This window comes from Spermophilus citellus (assembly GCF_964194105.1).
Source record: "Spermophilus citellus genome assembly, chromosome: 13".
Classification (NCBI taxonomy): Eukaryota; Metazoa; Chordata; class Mammalia; order Rodentia; family Sciuridae; genus Spermophilus; species Spermophilus citellus.
In genome coordinates this window covers 53,193,037-53,218,517 of record NC_138193.1, presented here as the reverse complement: position 1 = coordinate 53,218,517, position 25,481 = coordinate 53,193,037, and the positions used below count along the sequence as shown (strand labels likewise).

Below are 25,481 nucleotides of genomic sequence, written 5' to 3'. Positions count from 1 at the left end.
GAAATCTATGCTGAGACATCAGTTAAAATTCTAAAAATTAAAGATGAAGAAAAATTCTTGAAAGTTTCTAGAAAGATATGTGCATTGATTAAGAAAAAAAGTTCAAATGCAGTAGATATTGTATCAAAAACTATATGGCCAAAAGGATAACAAGGAAGTGGAACAACATTGTCTAAGGACTTAAAAAAAAATAGTCAACCTGGAATTTGATACCCAGCAAAAACACCTTCATGAATGAAAGGGAAGACAAGAGGACTTCAGATGAAAGAAGACTCAGATAATTTACTGCCAGCAGAATAATGACACAGAAGTTAAAACAAAACAAAACAAAACAAAAAAACTACAGGAAGTTTTAAAAACTGAAAGCAAGAGTAGAAGAATAATTCTTGGGAAAAAACCAGCAAAATGATGAACATTTATAATAGGCTTTATTTACTTCTTGCGTTTTCTAAATTAATTATACCTGATTTTTGAAGAAAAAATTATAACAGGTAATTCTAAATGCATGTAACAGAATTCTATTATAAATGGGAGAGTACAAAAAGATATAAAGGAGATATGGTTTCTATGCTTCATTGATTAAAAATGGAAATATCAATAAATTGTGGTAAGTTATGTATACATAATGTAATACAGCAATAACTACAAAAGCTATAAAGCATGAAAAAGCCACAGCTATTATAATGGCAAAAAACTAAAAACCTTCCATCTAAGACCAGAAACAAGACAAAGATGCTTACACTCACCATTTGTTTCAAAACAGCACTGGAAGGACTAGCCAGAGTAGTCAAATACAAATAAATAATTAAAGGCATCCAAATAGGGAAAGAAGTAAAATGATCTCTGTTAACAGATACAATGTCACATTTGAATAAAATCCTGAAGATCTAATATTTATAGTTGTTCAACTAATAAATAAATTCAGCAAAATTTCAGGATACAAAACCAACAATCAAAAAATCAATTGTCCTTCTACACATTAACAATGAACAATCGGAAATAGGAGTTAAAAAAACAATTTCATCTATAACAGCACAAAATACTTAGGAATAAACTTAATGAAGGAAATGAAAAACTTGTACCCATGCAAATGACAAAACACTGTTAAAAAATAATTAAATGAAGACAAAAATAACAGAAAAGACATTCTGTATTCACTTAATTTTGTTAAACTGTCCATAGTGTCCATTGAATCTATAGATCATCTGACTAGCTAATCCATACTCATTTACAGGTCTCAGAATTAATGTTACTTTCATAGAGTGGCTTTCTATGATCTCCCAAACTAAATTTATACCTCAAGACCTTCACTTATTTCTTCTGCCAGGGAAGATCTTCCCCCATATCTTTATATGGCTCACTCTTTGATACTAACTAGGAATTTACTCATTTAAAATCTTTCTTTGAAGAAAGAACTCTGATGACTACTTACGTAAAAATACCATCCTTCTGTTATACTTTTACCTCTTACCTGGCTTCATTTTCTCATCAAATATGAAACTACAATCTTTAATTACTTGCTTACATATTTGTAATCTATGTCTAGAATGTAAACTCCCCAAGATTAGGATCTTAATCACTACTCTATCCACATTTCCTGGCATATAGTAGAACTTCAGGAACCTATAGTATGAATTCAGTAGCTCAATTTTTCAGGGAAGAGAAACAGAAAAGAAATGCAATAAGTGAGGTATGCAAAATGAATGAGCAGCACAAAGGATGAAGTGATGGTCTCTGCTTTGGCAGTCTAGGAGGGATCTACAGAAGGAGACACTTAAGTTAGATCTTTTTTTTTTTTTTAATGAAGTGCTAAGGATCAAAACCAATGCCTCACACATACTAGGCAAGTGCTCTGCCACTGAGCCCCAGCCCCAGCCCCAGCCCCAGCCCTTGAGTTAGATCTTAAAGGATGCTTATGGGTAGGTCAACTGGAAACCTTAGTGGTGATGACGGGTACTCAAGGAAGAAAGTGCAATCCATACATAAATGGAATAGAAGACATGTAAAGTAACTATAAATGCTTGAGAAAGAGCATTGCACAGGGTTCATATGAGAGAATGCTTATAATATTTTGCTTGTTCAAAATGTATATACATTCATTCCTTCACACATTTTTAAACTAGAACAATAGGTATTATGGCAATTAATTATTATAGATTCATATTGACAGGAATTTGCTATAAGAATGCTACATTAAGTAGTTTAAATATTTTTATATTAATTATGTCCTTCTAATATTTAGCATGTAATTTTAGTAAACCAAATAGAATAATTTCATTCTTAAATTCTTTATTTTTCTCATAAACCTTCCCACCAAAACCATCTAAAGGGCTCTCAGTTTTAATAGTTGAAGCATAAAATTGTCCCTTTGTTTTAAATGCTTCTTTATGCATTCTGGTTCATTTTACAGCTCAAAGATTACTCATTACCACAAACTAAAATAGCTCACTTAGGGGACTCACATGATCAGGAACCAGAACACATCAATGCCAAACCAGCCCGTTGTTTCAGGATATACACTTAACATATGAGACACACCAAGGATCAGATTTGGTTTTAAATTAAATCATCTAAAAAGTGAATCTAGGGCTGGGGTTTTGGCTCAGAGGTAGAGTGCTTGCCTAGCATGTATGAGGCACTAGGTTTGATCCTTAGCACCATATAAAAATTAATAAATAAAATAAAGGTATTATGTCCATCTATAACAACAAAAAAGTAAATCTACATGATAAACTAATATTTTTTAAAATGTAAATCAGCTCCATTTTTACATGAAACAAAGAAAAATATAATGAAAGAATGTAATTTTTATGCAATAACTGTTTTAAAATGTTTCAGATACACCAGTCTTCTGACTGGTATAAGTATAGTCTGATATGATTATTTTGGAGTCTTATTGCTTGTTATTTATTATTCAGATCCTAAAAGAAAAATTTTTATATGTCATAGTTTTAACCAATTAAGCCCCAAATGGAATAAATAAGATAAATGGGGAAAAGTAGCTTTCACAAATATCATTAAGTAGCACTTCTTTTAAAAACAATATCCACTTTATCACCAACAGTTTTGAAAGTATATGTATTTTTTAAAATTACATCTTTGTAATATAAAAGTAAAAAAGAAATCATTTTCCCCAAAGAACCATGACTTTAAAACCAAAGATAATTTCATCACAACTATAAAAATGGTCATTCTCACTGATTTTACTCCTCCCTATCCACATTTTTTTATATTTTGGAAGCTTTTCTTTTCCTTTTCTTCCCCTCCCTCACCTCAGACACTCTCTTTAGTCAACAGTGTGTCAACAGTACTCCCAGGTTCAGAGTAGGCTACATTTACTGCTCTTTTTCATTGTTGAAAATTTTTGCCTTAGCCTGGCTGTGGTAGCACACACCTATAATCCTAGCAACCTGGGAGGCTGAGGCAAGTAGTGTAAGTTTTAAGCTACCCTCAGTAACATACGGGAACCCTCAACATTTAGTGAGAGCCTGCCTCAAAATAAAGAATAAAAAGAGCTGAGGACATAGCACAGTGATAAAGGGCCCCTGGGTTGAAGACCTAGCATCAAGGGAAAAGAAAAAAAGAAAGAAAATTTCTGCCTTAATCCTACTTGGCTTTATTCAGACAAAGGTCACCACCCCAAACTCAACGCAAAACACACTGTGGAACATTGATTCAAAAATGCTATTGTAAACACCTGATGAACATTCCTTCAATGTTTTAAAAATACTTAATTTATCACGTGAGTTTCCAATTTTGAAGCTATGTTATGTGTATTATTACCATATTTTCTAAACATCCTAATAATTATAACAATCTGGATTCTTGGTATTACACTGCCATATTTTTTTTTTCTGAACTAAGTGGTGAATGTTCATATTACTTATCACTTCTACCTTCAGAAGTATAAAGTAACTCAGAGAATGTACTCTAACCCTATTATTACTATTAGATTTTGTGGTTATTTCTTTACAGAATGGCCTCTCCAATTCTTTTAATTCTCCAAATATGTCAAATGAAACTAAACTATTCAACTTAAAAAAATAAGTTCCTAATTCCAATAAACAAAAAATAAGCTCCTGGTTCTAATAAACAGAAAAGTACAAAGGTTTGGTTTTTGAACGGATACTGATTATGAACTAAAGCCCTAATATGATCCTTAACAACATCCCTTGTACTGGTCTTTTTCTCTATACTAAACATATAGTATATGTTCAAAACTATAATTTATTGCCACCTATAGGCATATATATATATATATATATATATATGTATATATATATATATATCTGACCCAACCGAGAAGACATTAATAAGAAGATTTAAAAAACTAAATTAAAATTAAAGAAAGATTTATGAGGTAAAGACAATTATTCTTAATATGCTCACAGCTCACCACGACTAAAATATGGGAACACTTAGCCACACAGGCTTATATATTCAAGTTAAAAAAGAGATGGGCCTCTCTCAATTAGTTTCAAGCAATTCAAGAAAAAGCCACTTATTTCTATGGCTTAATAAGGGAAAGAAATCTTTTCGAAAAACGCTGTGTTGTTGGCCTTAAAATAAGCTTTTCAATAAGAAGAAAAATTGAATACTTCCTTTTAATGAAATCATTTAGCTACTTACCATATAAACTCAAATAGCTGCAAACATCACCTTACCACATATTTTCATTATATAAAATAATCTAGTACAGAAATATATTTTCCAAGAAGATATTTTAAAGTGTAGCTTGTGTGACAGTAAAACATATAAATATAAATATAAACTGCCATCATTTATTATTAAGTTCATCAATACACTTTACTATAATTTCTCAAATCCTGAGAGACAAAACTAGATAAAATACAGAGAAAGAATCTCGAAATAAAAGAGAAAATCTTCCCCATTTTTTAAGTAATATAACCCTGCCTACTCTGCCAAGTGGTTAGTAATAATACATGTTTTTGAAGCAAGTCCGTTCATATGTAAACAGACCCAAATGAACAAAGGCAAAATGTTATATGTTAAACTTTTCTAGTCCATAATTTTAAAAAAATTTATAGTTGCAGGTGGACAGAATGCCTTTATTTGTTTATTTTTATGTGGTGCTAAGGATTGGACCCAGTGCCTCACATATGCTAGGCAAGTGCTCTGCCACTGAGCTACAATCCCAGCCCCCATAATTTCTAAAAAAGCTTTAATGATACTAACAGTTGGGGACCACCACCATCTTTAACACTTTCAGATGGTCTCAGCATGAAACTCCAGAATGTATGAATATATATTTATAAGGGAATAAATGCCTGGTGTTCTTTCTTCAAGCCTAATGTTAACGTGTTATCATATGGTTAAGACTCAGAATCTTCAACTCCACACCCAAATATTTCTAACAAAGTTGTGCACTCTCGTATTCTGCCTCAGTGAGAGACCACACACAAAATCTGGATGGAAAATTTCCTTATTTCAATGAAGGGACACGTAGAGAGAAGATAATAGAAATGATAAAACCTTTATGTTGCCTCTTGTCTATTCTGTTCTGCTGTCCTTCCTATCCTTCCTACTCCTCCCCTCCTCTCCCATTCTTTCTCTCTATGCAATCTAATGTGACACACTTTTTTTTCTTTTTCTCATCACAACATCATATATGTATTCTATATAACAATGAGGTTCTCCTCCCATCTTCTGTGCAACTCCCCTTCTCCCTCTTTTTCCCTCCCACCTCTCTTCCTTATTTAGTGTTAGTCTTCTTCTCATGCTCTTCCTCCCTATCCCATTTTGAATCACCCCCCTTATATCAGAGAAGACATTCGGCATTTGTTTTTTAGGGATTGGCTAACTTCACTTAGCATAATCTGCTCTAATGCCATCCATTTGCCTGCAAATGCCATGATTTTATTATTTTTTAGTGCTGAGTAATATTCCATTGTGTATAAATGACACATTTTTAATCCATTCACCTATTGAAGGGCATCTAGGTTGGTTCCACATTCTAGCTATTGTAAATTGTGCTGCTATAAACATTGATGTGGCTGTGTCCTTGTAGTATGCTCTTCTTAGGTCTTTTGGGTATAGTCTGAGAAGGGGAATAGCTGGGTCAAATGGTGGTTCCAGTCCCAGCTTTCCAAGGAATCTCCATACTGCTTTCCAAATTGGCTGCACCAATTTGCAGTCCCACCAGCAATGAACAAGTGTACCTTTTTCCTGCATCCTCGCCAGCACTTATTGTTGTTTGACTTCATAATGGCTGCCATTCTTATTGGAGTGAGATGGTATCTTAGTTTTAATTTGCATTTCTCTGATTGCTAGAGATGGTGAGCATTTTTTCATGTATTTGTTAATTGATTGTATATCCTCTTCTGAGAAGTTTCTGTTCAAGTCCTTGGCTCATTTGTTGATTGGGTTATTTGCTTTTTTGTTGTTTAACTTTTTGAGTTCTTTGTATACTCTAGAGATTAGAGCTCTATCTGTTGTTCGAGGGGTAAAAATTTGTCCCCAGGATGTAGGCTCCCTATTCACCTCGAATATTATTTCTCTTGCTGAGAAAAAACTTTTTAGTTTGAATTCGTCCCATTTGTTGATTCTTCGTTTTAACTCTTAGGTGTCTTATTAAGAAATTTGGGGCCTGCCCCCACGTGATGAAGATTAGGACCAACTTTATCTTCTATTAGACGCAGAGTCTCTGGTCTGATTCCTAGCTCCTTGATCCATTTTGAGTTGACTTTTGTGCATGGTGAGAGAAAGGGATTCAATTTCATTTTGTTGCATATGGATTTCCAGTTCTCCCAGTACCATTTGTTGAAGATGCTATCCTTTCTCCATTGCATGGTTTTAGCATCTTTGTCTAATATAAGGTAGTTGTAATTTTGTGGATTTGTCTCTGTGTCCTCTATTTTGTACCATTGGTCTACCAGCCTGTTTTGGTGCCAGTACCATGCTGTTTTTGTTACTATTGCTCTATAGTACAGTTTAAAATCTGGAATCGCGATACCACCAATTTCACTCTTCCTGCTTAGAATTACTTTAGTTATTCTGGGTCTCTTGTTTTTCCAGATGAATTTCATGATTGCCTTTTCTATTTCTGCAAGGAATGTCATTGGGATTTTGATGGGAATTGCATTGAATCTGTAAAGTGCTTTTGGTAGTATGGCCATCTTAATAATATTAATTCTACCAATCCATGAGCAAGGTAAATCCTTCCATCTTCTAAGGTCTTCTTCTATTTCTTTCTTCAGGGTTCTATAGTTTTCATTGTATAGCTCTTTCACCTCTTTTGTTCAGTTGATTCCCAGGTTTTTTGTTTTTTTTTTTTTTTTTTTTTTGAGGATATTTTGAACGGAGTAGTTGTCCTCATTTCCATTTCAGAGAATTTGTCACTGATATACAGGAATGCCTTTGATTTATTGGTATTGAATTTATATCCTGCCACTTTGCTGAATTCATTTACTAGTTCTAGAAGTTTCTTGGTTGAATTTTTTGGGTCTGCTAGGTATAGGATCATGTCATCGGCAAATAGTGCTAATTATTTATCTGTTCTATGCCAATACTATGGCATCTTGACTGTAGATTTATAGTAAATCTTAATGTATAATTCGGGTTGTTGTTTTTTTACCCCAGGCTTGTGTGTTTTTTTGTTTTGTTTTCATTTTTGGTTATTCAGATCCTTTGTATCCCTAAGTATATTTTAGAATCAGCTTTTCAGTGTATACACAAACACAAACAAAACAAAACAAAACAACAACAACAACAAAAACTCTGCTAGGATTACAATTGGCATCATGTTAAATTTATATACAGATTTGGTGAGAAGTGACATATTAAGAGTCTTCTAATCTATGAATATGGAATATCTCTGCATTTATTAAGATCTTTAATTATTCAGTAATATATTACACTTTTCTGTTAGAGGTTTTTCATATCCTTTGTTAATCTATTTCTAAGTAGTCTTTTTTTAAACTGCTACTGTAAATGGAATTATTTTATTAATTTCATTTTCCAAATATTTGTTGTTCATATGTAGAAATACAGTAGATTTTTCTACACTGATTGTTCATCATGCTCTTTTGCTAGGATTTCTAATATAATGTTGAATAGAAGTAATGAGAGTAAACATTCTTGTCTTGTTTCCAGTTTTTAGGGGAAATGTGTTCAGTTCTAACTTCTTTAGAGCTCTAACTTCCATTCTAGCCCTGTTAGGTTCTCAATATCAGCAAAATTCTCCCAGAGAATTGGAGGTGGGAGGAAGTTAGATAATGTACAGTTGTTATTTGTTAGTATTTAAATAAAATGGCATTAGGGTTTAAGATTAACACATAAAGTAGGACAAATTTCTAATCTGTGATTTCTGCTACTTTTATTATTCGTGGCACATTTGAATTCTAAACACTGTGAAGAAATATTCCTGCTATCTTTGGTCTCTCATCCTGAGGTTTCAATATCCTTTTAAAAAAGGTAGCTGTTTAACTTCTTAGCTCAAGGGATCAGAACTTCCCCACCACCTCTCTGTTTCTTTCCTTACTTCTCAATGTTAATGTCTAAATAATATGCAATTTTCTAAAAATTCCTATTATCTATGTAGACCTCCTAGATAGGTGCTCATTAAAAGAAAATTATCGAGTTCACAGAAATTGTATAGTTTTGTTTATGAGTGTCCTGGATACTGGAGGGTAGATACCCAAGTACTGGATGTATTCACTGACCACAGCTTCATGTTTATTCTAAGGAATCTTCTAATCAAAATTAGGAGACTCACTTATCCCCATTCATAGCACTCGGAAACAAGACATTTAATCTAAGATGCCTGAGTCATACCATCATCAACTCTAGTTCTTTAGATATGTAACTGGTATCTTTTCTACTCACATCTGTGCTGTTAGATTTTGTTCCCTGAAAGTAGCCAATATGTCACTCTCCCTTCCTTCTCCCAAATTAACTTTATCAACTATGGGAAAGGATTAGGAAACACCAAGCAACCTTGTGTTATAGTAAAAATGAATACTGACTGGCAAATTGCATTATAATTGGATAATAGGACTCTGAATGGACTACATATCTGGTGGAAGGCCATAGCTTTGAGCTTCTCTGAATGTGGAGACTCATCTAACTGGGCATGTCCTTTCCATGGACTTTGGAAATTATATCTAGGAAACTATAACAAAAGATATCAGCTCTTGTGCAGCATGGGATTTCAAACTAAGGCAATCCTTGCTCTTAACTATGTGGATCTTGTCTCTATATACCCAAATTGTCATTTGGTAGTATAGTACAAAGAATAGCACCTAGACTGTTAAGGACTCACTCTGGTTAATTAAAAAAAAAAAAGTATATCCTGTGTCTTACGCAATTTTCTTTGAAGTAAATCTAATACTAACTAAGTTTAGCCTGCATGGGTCATGTAAGTGTGAATATCTGATTGAATTTGATTAGGCACTCATGGTGACCTTTGCAATAAGCAAAAAATACCAGTGTTCTTTCTGGTGTCTCCTAATTTCTGAGTGTCCCCAATAATGCTTGCTATAAACTGTTTCCATTGAACCTGATTTTTTTGAGGTATATTAAAGAGGACCTTGCCATTTATGCAGGAGTCTTTTTTACCTCTGTTGGTGTGTATTCAGAAATTCAACATAGGGACTGGGGATGTTGCTCAGTGGTAAATCACTTGCCTAGAATGCAGGAGGGAATAGGTTTGATCCCCAGAGCACAAAAACACAACAAAACAAATAAAAAAAACAAAGTGAAAAACAAATGTCAAAAAAGAAATACAAGAATAATTCCAAAGATGGGCATACTGCCAAATATTAATTCAAGCATACTAAGATGCCATATACATGGAAGCTTATTATGTGCAATCATATATAATTTCTACTCTTGGCTGCAGCAAACTTTCCATTAAAAGGCTTTGTTTTTTCTAAGTCCAAGGTCTATTTCTCTTGCTACATTTCAAGGATTTTTCCAATTCAACTGTAACTAAAAATTCTCCTGCCCATTCACTGATGTTACATCTCTATAGAATGTATCAATATATGTAACATCAATAAAAGATTCCTGATAAGTAGTCTCAAAATATGTTTCTAGTTAAGAAAGTCTGTTTCAGACAGAACAGGGAAGGGACTTTTGATCAGTCCAAATATAGATACTTTGGATTTACTTTCACCTTCCAGCAAAGACTGTAATTTTAGACATTATTTTATTAATTATTGCCGATTTAATAGCAACTTTCCATAAGAAATTACTAGATAAATGAATAGCCTCTATGTGTAAATCTAAGATATACAGAAAATAATTGCTAGCAATCTATTCCTTCAAGAAGAGGTTTCGGGGCTGGAGTTGTGGCTCAGAGAGCGTTTGCGTAGCATCTGTGAGGTACCAAGTTTGATCCTCAGCACCACAAGAAAATAAACAAATAAAGGTATCGTGTCCACCTACAACTAAAAAAAAAAATTTTTTTTTAAAGAGGAGGTTTCATGTTCAGTTGGGGAAATAATACAGCCAGTATAATTTTTATCAATATAATGCAATAATATTTTATACATTTATATTTCTTAAGGTATAATAGGGAAAAATCTAGCATACTCATCCCTTCATCCATAAAAATTATGTTGATAACTATTTCAAAGCTAGTAAAAAGAGTGAATATAAGCTGTGTTTAAGTTTTCCGATTTTAGCTGTTAAGTATAAATACCCACCATACTTTACTTGTACTGTTTTTATGAAATACATTTTGTTTACTCTTGAATATGAATAGTACTATAGTTAAATTTTAGTGTCCTTTTTTTATTATCCTAAATCTACCTTACTCAAACATTTAAAAAGTGAAGAGGCTGGTGAAATAAAATTATATGTGCTAAAAAAATGCAACTAAAGAAGCCAGTTATTTAAGTCACTATTCCCTGCAAATGTAACATAAAATGCTGAGAAGAAAATGTAATATCAAAGCAAAAAAATATGGTACGATGTGGACATACTGACTTAGAACATGTATCTAGTCACCCATGGTCCCTATCTACCCCTTCCATTCACATTTTACATTTATTATTTTTGGAAAACTAGTCTTAAATTATTTAGCTTTTAATTATGTGTATTGTCCAGAACATGTTTCTTCCATAAAATAGAAACCTTACCTTGTAAAAGGCAGTATATGTTTACAGGTCAATGGAACAGGATTATAAGCCAGAGTGGTCAAAAATGGTCTACAATAGGAGAAGGGAGGACCTAATGATTTGCTATGGCCTTTTAGTTAACACATATTCAATTTTTAATATGTTCCAGAAAATGCGCTAGAAGTTAGAAATGAAAAAATAATTAGAAACTCTACCTTGAGAGTTTCTATTTTATAAGACACAGGGGAAAAATGAAAATAATAGTAACACAAATCAGTAGCATTCTAAAAGAATCTTGAATAATCACAAGTTGAATTAAAATAATTTCTTCAATTAGGGTAAGAGAATTTTAAACAGTCTAAAAAAAGTTAAGTCTCAGTCTCTTGAATCACTGGGATTACAGGCATGAACTACCATGTCCAGTGAATTTTAGAAAATTTAAGGCATATGTCCCATACTTAAGCAATGAGGGTTTAACCATAAAAGCAAAATATTACTAATGCTTTCACTGAATCTATATATAGCTTAAAAAACCCTTTATTTTCCTTTCAATACTAGTATAGAACTTATAAAATATTATTATATTTTCTTCTATTGCTGTTATCAAAAGAGCACACCCTGCTCCAAACATGATCATATTAATATTCTATCAGAGTGATAAAAACTCATGCTATAGGAAAAAGCCTGTATTTGCAAATATAGAGTAGTATTATAAAGATGGAATAGTCAAGATTATCAGGAAATGGGTATGAAAAGCATCTCCAAGTTATACAGCAACAGAATTAAACTTTGAAAGATAGGTATGTTATGCTTTGAATACCCCCAAATTCATATGTTGGAACTTAATCACCAGGGTGATGGGTATTAAGAGATGTGGCCTTTGGAAGGAGATTAGATCATATGAAAAGTCTAATCTAATGCTAAATCCAACAAATAGAACATACATGTAAAATAGATATTTATGGAAAATTTACAAAAAATTACATTATGCAAACAGACTACAATAAAAAAACAAACTAAAAACTTTTCTAAAAATTGGGATAAAGGGACTTGAGGGAATAAGTTTGAATCTCTTATTATTTGCTCTCCTGGCATGCCATCTATTAGAAACTGATCCCTCATTAGATATTAAATCTACTAACTCCTTGATCTTGAAATTCCTAGCCTCCCTCCATAACTGTCATCAACAAGTTTCTGTTGTTTGTAAATTACCTAGTGTGAAATCCGTAAATGGACTAAGACAAGGTAGGTGAAAGGTCATTGGTGGTGACAGGGGAAGGACACTCATTTATCCTTCTGAAAATATTCAAACAAATCAAAACTCTTTAAAAGATTTTTAAAAAAACAGCTCAAATATGGGAAATGGCATTTAAAAATTGCTGAGATCATTATAAAATACAATGCAACTGTTAGCATTTATTTTTGGGAAAAACAATAAAATATTACTGAAATAAATATAATAGTAGCCAAAAGTTTTCACAGAAAGAAGGGAATCATATCGCAACTTTCATTATTTAGGAGGATAGTCAAAAAGAAGAACATCTCATACTTCCTAAGAGAATCATACATCAACAAGTCATAACAATTGTAAATATTTATACCCCACATACAATGGAGCATCTACATACCTCAAACAAACCCTTCTCAATTTCAAGAATCAAAAAGACCACAACACACTAATACTGGGTGACTTTAACACACCTCTCTCACCACTGGATACATTCTCAAAACAAAAATTAAATAGAGAAGCTACAGAACTAAAAATATAATAACTTAGGCTTAACAGACATATACAGAATATTTCATCCCTCTATGACTGAATACAATTTCTTCACAGCAACACATGGATCCTTCTCTAAAATAGACCATATCTTAGACCACAAAGCAACTCTTAGCAAATACAAAAAAGTAGAGATAATACCTTGCATTCTATTAGATCATAATGGAATGATATTAGAAATCAACAACAAAATAAAATATAGAAACTAGTCTAACACCTGGAGACTAAGTAACATGCTACTGAAACCAATGGATAGCAGAAGAAATCAGGGATGAAATAAAATAATACTTAGAGGTAAATGAGAATAGCGATACAACATATCAAAATCTCTGAACCACAGAGAAGGCAGTTCTAAGAGTAAAGTTCCTTGCATTGAGTGCACTCCTTAAAAGAACAGAAAGTCACCAAATAAATACCCTAACATTATAACTCAGAGCCCTAAAAAATAACAAATCAATACCTAAAGCAGAAGACAGAAAATATTTAAAATCAGAGCTGAAATCAATAAAATTGAAACAAAAAATAATAACTCAAAAAAGTCGATGAAACAAAAAGTTGGTTCTTTGGAAAAATAAATAAAATTGATAAATCCTTAGCTAAGCTAACGGGGGGAAGGGGTGGAATCCTCAAATCGCTAAAATTTGTGATGAAAAGGAAATATCACAATGGACACTACTGAAATACGATAATCAGAAACTATTTTGAAATTTATACTATAATAAAATAGAAAACCTTGAAGACATTGACAAATTTCTAGAGATGTATAACCTGCCCAAATTGAAACAGGAGGACAGAAAATTTATTGGTTGTTCAAAACATTACATAGCTCATGACATATCATCTTTCATACATTTGATTCAAGTGGGTTATGAACTCCCATTTTTAGCCCAAATACAAGTTGCAGAATCACATCGGTTACACATCCACATTTTTACATAATGCCATATTAGTGACTGTTGTATTCTGCTACCTTTCCTATCCCCTACTACCCCCCCTCCCCTTCCCTCCCATCTTCCCTCTCTACCCCCCCCCATCAGCTGTTGTTCAATTCTCTCCCTTGTTTTTTTTCCCCCTTTCCCCTCACCATCTCTTATATGTAATTCTGTGTAACAATGAGGGTCTCCTTCCATTTCCATACGGTTTCCCTTCTCTCTCCCTTTCCCTCCCACCACTCGTCTCTGTTTAATGTTAGTCTTTTCTCATGCTCTTCCTCCCTGCTCTGTTCTTAGTTGCTCTCCTTATATCAAAGAAGACATAAACAGATCAATTTCAAGCAATGAAATGGAAGACACCAACAAAAGCCTACTAACGGGCTGGGGATATGGCTCAAGTGATAGCGCACTCGCCTAGCATGCGTGAGGCACTGGATTTGATTCTCGGCACCACATAAAAAAACAAAAACCAAAAAAACAAAAAAAAATACCAAAATAAAGGTATTGTGTCTACCTAAAAAAACCTAAGAAATAAAAATAAATAAATAAAAGCCTACAAACATGCGGATGGGGTTGTAGCTCAGTGGCAAAGCGCTTGCCTAGCATGTGTGAGGTACTGGGTTCAATCCTTAGCACCACATAAAAATAAATAAAGGCATGCTGTCCATCTACAACCACACACACAAAAAGTAAATAAATAAAAATAAAATAAAAAGCTTACTAACAAAGAAAAGTCCAAGACCAGATGGATTCTCAGCTGAGTTCTACTGGACATTCAAAGAAGAACAAACATCAATCTTTCTCAAATTATTCCATGAATGAGAAGAGGAGGGAACCCTTCCAAACTCATTCTATGAACCCAGTATCACCCCGATACCAAAACCAGACAAAGACACACCAAAGAAGGAAAACAAAACTTCAGAACAATATCCCTGATGATCATAGATGCAAAAATTCTTAATAAAATACTGGCAAATTACATACAAAAACATATTAAAAAAAAATGCACCATGACCAAGTAGGCTTCATCCCAGAAATTCAAGGTTGGTTCAACATATGGAAATCAATAAACATAATTCATCCCATCAATAGATTTAAAGACTAGATTATCTCAATAAATACAGAAAAAAGCATTTGAGAAAATACAGCATCCATTCATGTTCAAAACACTAGAAAAACTAAGGATAGTAGGAATATACCTCAACATTGTAAAAACTGTATATGATACACCCAAGGCTAACATAATTCTAAATTGAGAAAAATTGAGAACATTCTCTCTAAAAACTGAAACATGCCCTTTTTCACCACTTCTATTCAACTTAGTCCTTGAAACTCTAGCCAGAAGAAATTAAAGAAATACTAATTGAAAAGGAGAACTCAAAACTATCCTTATTTTCTGATGACATGATTCTATATTTAGAAGACCCAAAAAACTCCACCAGAAAACTTCTAGAACTCATAAATGAATTCAGCAAAGTAGCAGGATATAAAATTAACACCCACAAATCAACTGCATTCCTATACAACAGTGAGGAATCAATAGAAAGAGAAATTAGAAAAACTATCCCATTCACAATAGCCTTGGGAAAAAAAATTGAGACTCAATCTAAAAAAAGATGTCAAAGACTTCTAAAATGAAAACTACAGAACATTAAAGTAAGAAATCGAAGAACTTTGAAGATGAATCCATATTCCTGGATAGGCAGAATTAATATTGTCAAAATGACCATACTAACAAAAGTGGTGTACATATTTAATGCAATTCCTATTAATATTCCAATGACATTCTTCATAGAAATAGAAAAGGCAGTCATAAAATTCATTCAGAAAAATAAGAGGCCCAGAATACCCAAAGCAATCCCTAGTGAGAAAAATGAAATGGAGGCATCACAATACCAGACATGAAATTATACTACAGAGAGAAACAAAAATGAACTTGGTAAAAAACAAACAAACAACAACAAAATTGAATGGTATTTGCACCAAAACAGACATGAAGACCAATAGTACAGAATAGAAGACACAGAGATAAACCCACATAAATACTGTTATGTCATACTAGACAAAGGTGCCATAAACATACATTGGAGAAAGGAAAGCCTCTCTTCAGCAAATGGTGCTGGGGAGACTGGAAATCCACATACAGCAAAATGTATTTATACCCCTATCTCTCACCTTGCACAAAACTCAACTCAAAAGTAGACCAAGGACCTGGGCATTACCCTATGCTTACTAGAAGAAAAAATATGCCCAAATAATCCATGATGTTGGCTCTGGAACCAAATTTCTCAACAAGACTCCTAAAGCACAAGAAGTAAAATCAAGAATTAATAAATGGGATGGTATAAAACTAAAAAAGTTTCTTCACAGCAAAGAAAATAATGAAGAATGTGAAGAAAGAGCCTACAGAATGGAAGAAAATCTTTGCCACATGTACCTCAGATAGAGCGTTAATCTCCAGAATGTATAAAGAACTCAAAAAACTTAACACTAATAATAATAATAATAACAACTCAATCAATAAATGGGAAAGGAACTGAACGAACACTTCACAAAAGAAGAAATACAATCAATTAACAAACATAAAAAATGTTCAACATCTCTAGCAATTAGAGAAATGCAAATCAAAACTATACTGAGATTCTCACTCTAGTCAGAATGGCAATTATCAAGAACACAAGTAATAATAAATGATGGCAATGATGTGGGAGAAAAGGTACACTCATACATTGCTGGTGGGACTGTAAATTGGTGTAGCCACTCTGGAAAGCAGTATGGAGATTCCTCAGAAAACCTGGAATGGAACCATATTTGACCCAGTTATCCCACTCCTTGGTATGTACCCCAAAAACTTAAAATCAGCATACTACTGGGGCTAGGGTTGTAGCTCAGTGGAAGAGTGCTTGCCTTGCATGTATTAGGCACTGAGTTTGATCCTCAGCACCACATAAAACATAAATAACAAAATAAATACATTATGTCTATCTACAACTAATTTTTTTAAAAAATCAGCATTTTTTTTAAAAAAACCTAGGCCCCATCAATAGAAGAATGGATAAAGAAAATGTTATATACACAATAGAATATTACTCAGCCATAAAGAAGAATAAAATTATGGCATTTGCTGGTAAATGAACTGGAGATTATCATGCTAAGTGAAATAAGCTAATCCCACCAAAACCAAAAGCCAAACATTCTCTCTGATATGTGATGCTAACACACAATAAGACAGGGTAAGGGGAAGAAAAGAATAGAAGTTCATAGGATTAGACAAATAGGAATGAAGGGAAAGGAAGGGAGATGCAAATAGGAAAGACAGTAGAATGAATCAGACATAAGTTTCCTGTGTTTATATATAAATACAAGACCAGTGTAACTCAACATTGTGTACAACCACAAGAATGGGAAATTATACTCCAGGTATAATATGTCAAAGTATACTTTATTGTCATGTATATCTAAAAAGAATAAACAAATTTTTAAAAGAGTCAATAGATTCTATTTTACTTTTTATGTTAGTATTGATGGATGGGTTTATTCATTTAACTATCTAGCTTTTTAATAAACTACTACTCTAATATAAAAATAGAATATATATTTTCCAAATTATTCTATTAAAATATTTGATTAAAAATTCTTAAGAGAGGCAAAATTTGGGGAACAGGTGAGAAAATTACTAAGAAAAGACACAAAATAAAAGTACAAAAAGAAATAATATAAATGAAATTAAGTATGTCAGTTATCAAGACATATAATATTAAAGGCCAAATATTATAAGGTTAAATTAGCCATATGCTATTTATAAGAGAAATATAAATATTCAGAATAAAGGGATAAATATGTCCCCCAAATTAAGTATGTTAAAAATATCAATATAAAGTAAAATTTCAAGGCATGAGGCATTAAATGGGGCAAGCATACAAATGAGAATGAAGTTATAAGAATGTGCACATAAAAAAGATATTTACGAAAAATTTACAAAAATACATGACATAACTAGACCAAGAAAAAACATCAATAAAATGTTTTTTAAAACTTGAAATCCAAAGAACTTTTGAATCTTATTGAATTAATAAACTAGAAATAAACAAACTCAAAATAAACACTCCTGAACAATCTTGGATCAAAAAAAAATCAAAATTTCAATCACAATTTAGAAAATAATAATTTATAAAATCTGCACATGACAAAACATGTACTGTTACATACAAGTCTGATTTGTTTCCCATGGTAGATTTCTAGATGTGGAGCAGAAGTGAAAGTCACTGGAACAAAGTCTAGGAACATTTTGGCTAAGGATTTACACGGTGATCAATGTGATTGATCCCCATGTGGTAGCAGGAATTGAGGCAAAGCCAAGAGAAAAATACCAAAGTATCAATTCATTTGGAAAAAAAACAAGAATTGATCACATAGTAGTGAAGGGACATCAATCCAGAAATTTAGAGCAGTTAACTAAAAGAAATATATAAACAGTACTTGATTTTCACACCAATAAAGTAAAAATCAGTTCCTCTGTGTAATAACCAGATTAGCGATAACTATTAACCAATGATTAAAAAGGAGGTTCTAACTACTTAACATCTTAGTAGTTTGATCAAACCAACTAGAAGCGATAGCTTCATGGCATATATCATAAATATATGCAAATCTGAAACAGAATATCCATATAATTCATGTAACTATATGAACATGAGCTAGGAGAAGCTTCTTGTTTATCTTCTTGTTTTGTTTTATCATCCCTTTAAGGCATATCTTTATGTCAGAGGTTTCATTCATACATTGACAAAGAAATATGAGCATATTTAAGTTGCTTTATACTATAATTCTGAAATTACAGCAAAGAATTTTATGTTTCTTTGATTATCTTTGGACTTGATCTTAAACTGCTAAAAATCTGTTCAATTGTAATAAGCATAAAAAGCTTTCAGAGAACTAAAAGGTTTAAGGAAAAAAATCTTAGTGGAATTTTTTTTTCTGGTAAATAATGTTTCAACTCTTCAAAACAAGAGAAAACTTTTAGTTTAATGATAATAAAACTAACCTGTAATTTTTGCTGCCTTTTCTTCTTGGTTCACTCGGTTCTCATCATCATCTTCATTATCTTCTTCAAAGTCATCCAAATTGCCAATGTCAGCTTGCTTCATACTCATCAAACTAGCCAAACTTTGCATGTCTTCATCCCTACATTAATGATTAAAGACATAATCTCAGTGACCTTCCCTGAAAAATAAAGAGGAGCTAAACAAATCCATTGAAGTCCTGCAATTATTTTCTATAAAATGTTCCAACCAAGGCAAGAAGAACTTCCATTAATATCTTTGAAATTTTATTTAATAAATCTTTATTTGTCCTATGATTGACAAATCTGCCTAAAATAAGGATATACTAGTTTAATCAAAACATTAAAACAGACCTCAAAAATATGACATTTCTGCCCAGCAGAATAAGTAAAAATGCAATATAACATCCCTAAAGAACACCTTGTTTTAAAATGTGGTCTTATCTGTCAGATTATGCACAGCAATATTATACAGAACTATTAGTGCATGTAGATACCCTATGAATGAATTTCAAATATGCATCAAGCACTTGAGAAGGATTCAAGCCCTCTCAGAAAAAATACTTAAGAATATGCAAATACCCTCAACTGAATCAAGTTGAACAGATGTGACTATCCCAAACAATACAAGTGTTCTTTCCCTGGTCGCTACTGTCAATCAAAGAATAAGATTAAGGTCCAAGGTTCTGACAATGTGCAAAATGAAAAAGTACAATCAGGGAGTATCAATTTATTACATTGATATGAACAATAATCTCTTATTGTACTTTGGAATAGCTAAAACTTCTACATATAATAGAGGATTTAAAGCCCCAGTTTTGAAAGCATGACATACAAACTGTCATGTATCATTTTCAGTTTTTGTTAAATCTCTTTTACAAAGTATGACTTTGATCCCTTAATGTAATCATTTAATGTTGCAACAAAATAATCAAACTATAAAAATTAAGTTAACTTGGAAATAAGCATGATTTTGAAAACTATTAATGGGCTGGGGATGTGGCTCAAGCGGTAACGCGCTCGCCTGGCATGCGCGGGGCGCTGGGTTCGATCCTCAGCACTACATAAAAATAAAGATGTTGTGACCACCGAAAACTGAAAAATAAATATTAAAAAAAATTCAAAAAAAACTATTAATGGTTCCTATAAAAATCTAGGTATTTGATAATTAACATTCTGTCAATTTCATTTTTTTTTGGACAACAGTTATATAAAATTTTTTTCTGCTGAATTGAGGGTTTATGATTAAAAATGTTCTAATTATTTGATAAATCAAAGTTTTTGAAACAATAGGTAATAAAATCTAAATTGTGAACACAATTAGCTGAACCATTTAAGTAGAGGTTTTTAAATTTCAGGGTTTATTATAAAGCAAAAACCAAACCAGGAGAACTGGTTAAAAATGTAAGCATACTTAGATCCCACTCCTATAGTACAACTAGAGATGAATCCAGGCAGGAATCTGCTGACTTCTAATAAGTAACACCCTTCTCACTAGTACCAGATGATTCTGAGCCAGTTAATCTAAAATCACATTTTCAGAAATACTTTCCAAAAGGAAGTGCTAACATAAAATTATTTTAACATAAAAAAATCACATTTTTCATAACTACTCATTGTTATAAAAAGCCTATATTTTTCCATTTCTGTGAAATCCTGCCTACTAGATTGGAATCAAATGAACCAGGGTTAGAATGTGGCATCAGCACTTATTTACTTTAGCAGACTCTTCATGTATCTAACCTTCAATCTCACATTCTCAAATTGGCAAATATTTAAAAAGTTGAACAATACCAAATATCTGTTAGAATGAAAAACAATGCAAAACTCTTTTATACTTCCCAGTGTGGTGGTGCATGCATGTAATCCCAAAAACTCAGGAGTCTAAGATAGTAGAATCACAAATTTGAGACCAATCTCAGCAATTTAGCGAGCTTATTGCAAAATAAAAAATAAAAAGATCCAGGGATCAGCTCAGTAGTAAAGCATGCCTGGGTTCTACCCTCAGTATCAAAAACAAAACAATTCTTTCATTCTGCTGTGTTGTATAACCATCACTACTGTCTGTTTCCAGAACTTTTTCATCAATAACTTCCACTCTCCCATCCCAGCACCTGGTAACTTCTATTTTTTCTATCTCCATAAATCTACCTGTTTCTTAAATAAGTGGAATCACACAGTATGTGTCCTTTTGTGTTTGGCTTATTTCACTTAGCATAATGTTTTAATTCTATAAAAAAATCCAATTAGGATTTTGATTGGAACTGAATTAAATATGCAGATCAATATGGGTCCCTGGACATCTTCGCAACTGAACTTCATTATTATAAAATAGGGTATTTCTCTCTACCTATTTAGAACATTAATGTCTCTTAAAGTTTTATCATTCCCCCCTCCACAGATCTTGTACATTTTTTCCTGGATTTATTCCTCAGCATGTTGTTCTTGTAACAAATAATATTGTCTTTTAAATTATATTGTTGAATTATTTCTGGCATATAGAAAAGCAATTGAATATGCGAGGAGAATTTGCATCTACGCAATCTTTCTAATATTCTTGTATTAATTTGACTACATAGTCCTACATATTAATTTACGATATATTCCTATATTAATTTTACTACATTCCTTTTGGGTTTCTATTTTTATTATATCACCCACAAAGCCAGCTATTCACTCCATGTTTCCAATCTTTATTCTTTTTCTTTTTTTTTGTGTGTGTGTGTGTGTGTTTTTTGTTTTTGATGGTACACTAATGGCTGGATTTTTCAGTATGATGTTGACCAGGTATAGTGAAGGGGCCATTCTTTATTTATTCTTGACCTTGCAAGGAAATGCTTTTGATTTTTTATTGTTAAGTTAGTTGTTTACTAGAGTTTTTACCTCTTTAAAATTACATTTTCCTTTATATAATTAAGGAAGCAACCTTCTATTACTGTTTGTTTTGAAGTTTTAATTTTATTTCTAATTAAATTTATATAAATGTTTATCAAATGTTTTTTCCTCTATATTTCTGGAGAATGTAAAGTTTTCTTACTTTTTATTCTTAATAGGTGGCAAATTAATAATTTTCTAAAGTTATGGAAACCCCACATTCCTGGGATACACCCAATGAAGTCATGCTGTAGTATGTACTGTCTTTTGTATATTAAAATATATTTATGGCTTTGGATGCTGCGATGGTTTGGATGCAATTTGTCTCTTAAAGGTTCATGTCCTGGAAGCTTAGTCCCCAGGGTGGTGGTGTGAAGGTGGTAGAACCATTAAGGGATGAGGCCTTGGGGAAGGAAATTAGGTCACAAAGGCTCCACAGTCATGAATGGATTAATGCTATTTCATCATTCTGTAGATGTGGATTAGTTCCTGCCAGAGAGCATTGTAATAAAAGAGGCATCATGAGCCCTCCCTGCTCTCTGCCTTCTTTTGTCACACTCATGTCTTTTCTGTATTTGAGTGTTTCCCTTTCCCCTTCCCAGCCATGTTGTGATATAGCCAGGGGACCCTCACCAGATACTGCATGAAACAGTTTGGAGTTTTCATCGACTAGAATTGTGAGCCAAATAAACCTCTTTTCTTTTTACATATCTATATATGACCCAGCCTCAGATTTTTGTTAAGCAACACAAAATGGACTAAAATTGATGCCTAATATTTTGCAAGAAAATTTTTCATGGGGAAGATAGGTCTATGATTTTATTTTTGAGCATGCTGCTTGATTATTTATCTCAACCTGATAAACTGAGCCATTTTCCTTTTCCAGAAAGACTTGGAATTATCTGTTCCAAATGTTTGATTGAAGGCACTCACTGTTTCTGCCTACCCATACACCAGGTAAGCATATTCCTTACAGTCCTGCCTTATTATTTCTCTTACTAGGAATGTTCTTCTCATAGGCATTATACGGCCAGCTCTCCAATTCCTTCAAATCTTTTCTTAAAATATACTTTACCTGCTGGGCACGGTGGCACATGCCCAAAATCCTAGCAACTCAGGAAGCTGAGGCAGGAGGATTATGAGTTTGAAGCCAGTCTCAACAACTAAATGGGGCCCGAAGCAACTTAGTGAAACCCTGTCTCAAAAAACAAAAAGGGCTGAGGACATAGCTTGGTGGTTATGTACCTCTGGGTTCAATCAGAAGGAAAAGAGGGAGAGAGGGAGGGAGATCAGACCCACCTGACTTTACCAAACAGGCTTTCTCTGACCACTCTACCTGAAATTTCAACCACTTTCCCAATATATGTATTTCATCTCCTCATTCTTTATGCTGCCCCTCTTCCTTATCTCATACTATCAAATATGCAAGTTATGCATTAATTTGTCTCTTCCCTATTGTAAGTTCAAGGAAGGCAGAAAATTTTGTCTATTTTGTTCACTACTGTGCCCTACTTCAAGAAACCATTGTTCAGTAAATATTTATTCAGTAAATGAATAAATCATAATTGTATGACTTATTATCAAAACACTTTGAATTACCTTTACATCATTAGTTTCTTCTGTTCAAGATTTTTTTCCTATCCCTCTCATAAACAGGAGAAATAGTGATGTGAGCTTTCAGTGGAGTGGAATGACTTGTAATTTAGTGACAAGAACTATATAGTCTATTTCCATTTGTTGAGCTGGGTAGAGGTGTCTCCAAGCCAAACAGGGCACTAACAGGTAAAGGAGACCCTAGATGTAAAGAGGAATGGGGCAGATTAGGAATTCCTTCATGTGGTTTATATGATGGGAAGGGAAGTGAAAGTGGTAAGCAATATCAGTACATCCTGGGAAACTTATTCCATAAGCACTGTGACAGTTAGGAGCAAATAGGTCCTGTCTGAAAGTAGAAAGATCCATGACTAAACTCCATGCAGACTGCTCACCAACCAGAAGCCACAGACTTCTTTACAGGCTCCTCTTTCTCCTTCTGACATTTAACTTGCTCTTCTTTTAGGACTGTCTCTATGAATAAATAGCATATTGCCAGAAAAACTTGTTAACCCAGTAGTCTGATAATCGCTGACTTTTGCCTGGACAGTTTAAGCCAACAGTTCTCAAGTGTTTTTGTCTCAAGATCCTTTTACATGTTTTTTTTATTCTTTTCATTTTTTTAAAGTTAATTAATTAATGTTTAATTTGTACATATAAAAGCAGAATGCACTTCAATTCATAGTACACAAACTGAGCACAATTTTTCATTTCTCTGGTTGTACACAAAGTAGAGTCACCTCATTCATGTCTTCATACATGTACCTAGGGTAATGATGTCTCCTCATTCCATCATCTTTCCTAGCCCTCCCCTGTACCCACTCCCTTCCCCTCTGTTCCCTTTTCCCTGTCCAAAGTTCCTCCATTGCTCCCATGGTCTCCCCCAGCATTATGGATCAGCATCCACTTATCAGAGAAAACATTTGGCCTTTTGTTTTTGGAGATTGGCTCTTTTACATGTTTTCATTGAGACTTCCAATGAGCTTTTGCTTATATATATCAACATTTATTCTATTAAAAATTAAAAATAAGAAATGAAATAATTTAAAAACTAATGTTAATATATTTTCATGAAGAATACATACACTTTCTATACAAAACAGCTTAATGAGAAACATTTCTGTTTTATATTTCTTCCATATCTCTAATATCTCCTTAATATCTGAGTTTTGCTGCTGTTGTTTGGCTTTTTAAGATTAATTAATTAATTAATTAATCAATATTTGGCAGTACTGGGGATTGAGCTCAGGGTCTAATGTATGATAAGCAAATGCTATATCACTGAGCCATATCCCCCATCCCTTAATGTCTGCTTTAACAGATGATTCTACTCTCATATCTGTATCATATATTGTTTTGGTTGAAGTATTCATACAACATCAAGAAAATCAGGTCTCACAAAAGCATGTAGCTGAAAAAGACAGAAATATTTTAATAACCTTTTCAGGTAATTTTAGATCTTTGTATCTAATATATTATACCAAAACTCTATAAGTAGTAATTTCTGAAAGGTTAATGGTAATGAAGAATATGAAACTTTATCAATGAGCTTTTAAACTGTTAAATTAACATACATTAACCTAGCATGCAACTGAATGAATCTTTCACACATGCATAATTTTCTAACATTATACCTTGATCATTTTAAAATAACAATTATCTGAATTATGCAGATGTTGACACATTACATTATTCAATACCAAAAAAATTACATTCCATCAGAAAAAAATTTAAGCATTGGGAAACTATCAAGCTAAAGGTGGTGAGCACAGTTTTTCCAAATCTGAATTTCCCATTGAAAGCTTGAATTTTATCAGAGACAACACATAATTTCATTTGCTTACTTGTACATGATATGTTCACTCTACTGCTCAGTTTCAGAAATAATTTGCCAAATACTCAATGCTGAATAACTGCAGTCTGTTAGTCATTTTTTTCAAGTAAAAGTAGAGTTCCAGGAAACAAGTTTACTTTAATTTACAACTCAAATGATAGCCCAAGTGCTTTTTCTTGAAAAACTTTGTCCTTTGTAATGCAACATTAGTGCTTTATACAAACTTTCCATTTTGTCAAAGAATATATTCAAAAAACTAGTACTCAAGGGTTGAATTTAATCCTTACATTGATGATACAATTCTGGAGTCTTAACCTCATGCAAT

General features: G+C 32.8%; 1 protein-coding gene across 1 annotated transcript in view; it reads right to left on the bottom strand.

Annotated features, from left to right (window-relative positions):
- LOC308632771 (EH domain-binding protein 1-like) overlaps positions 1-18,940 on the bottom strand; it is a gene marked incomplete at both ends in the record, with an annotated part of 51,282 nt that extends 32,342 nt beyond the window's left edge. The window contains one exon of the mRNA XM_081265140.1: positions 18,838-18,940. Within this exon, the coding sequence (XP_081121266.1) occupies positions 18,838-18,940 (103 nt within the window). The remainder of the gene's footprint in view (positions 1-18,837) is intronic.
- Between the last annotated feature and the right edge of the window lie 6,541 nt (positions 18,941-25,481).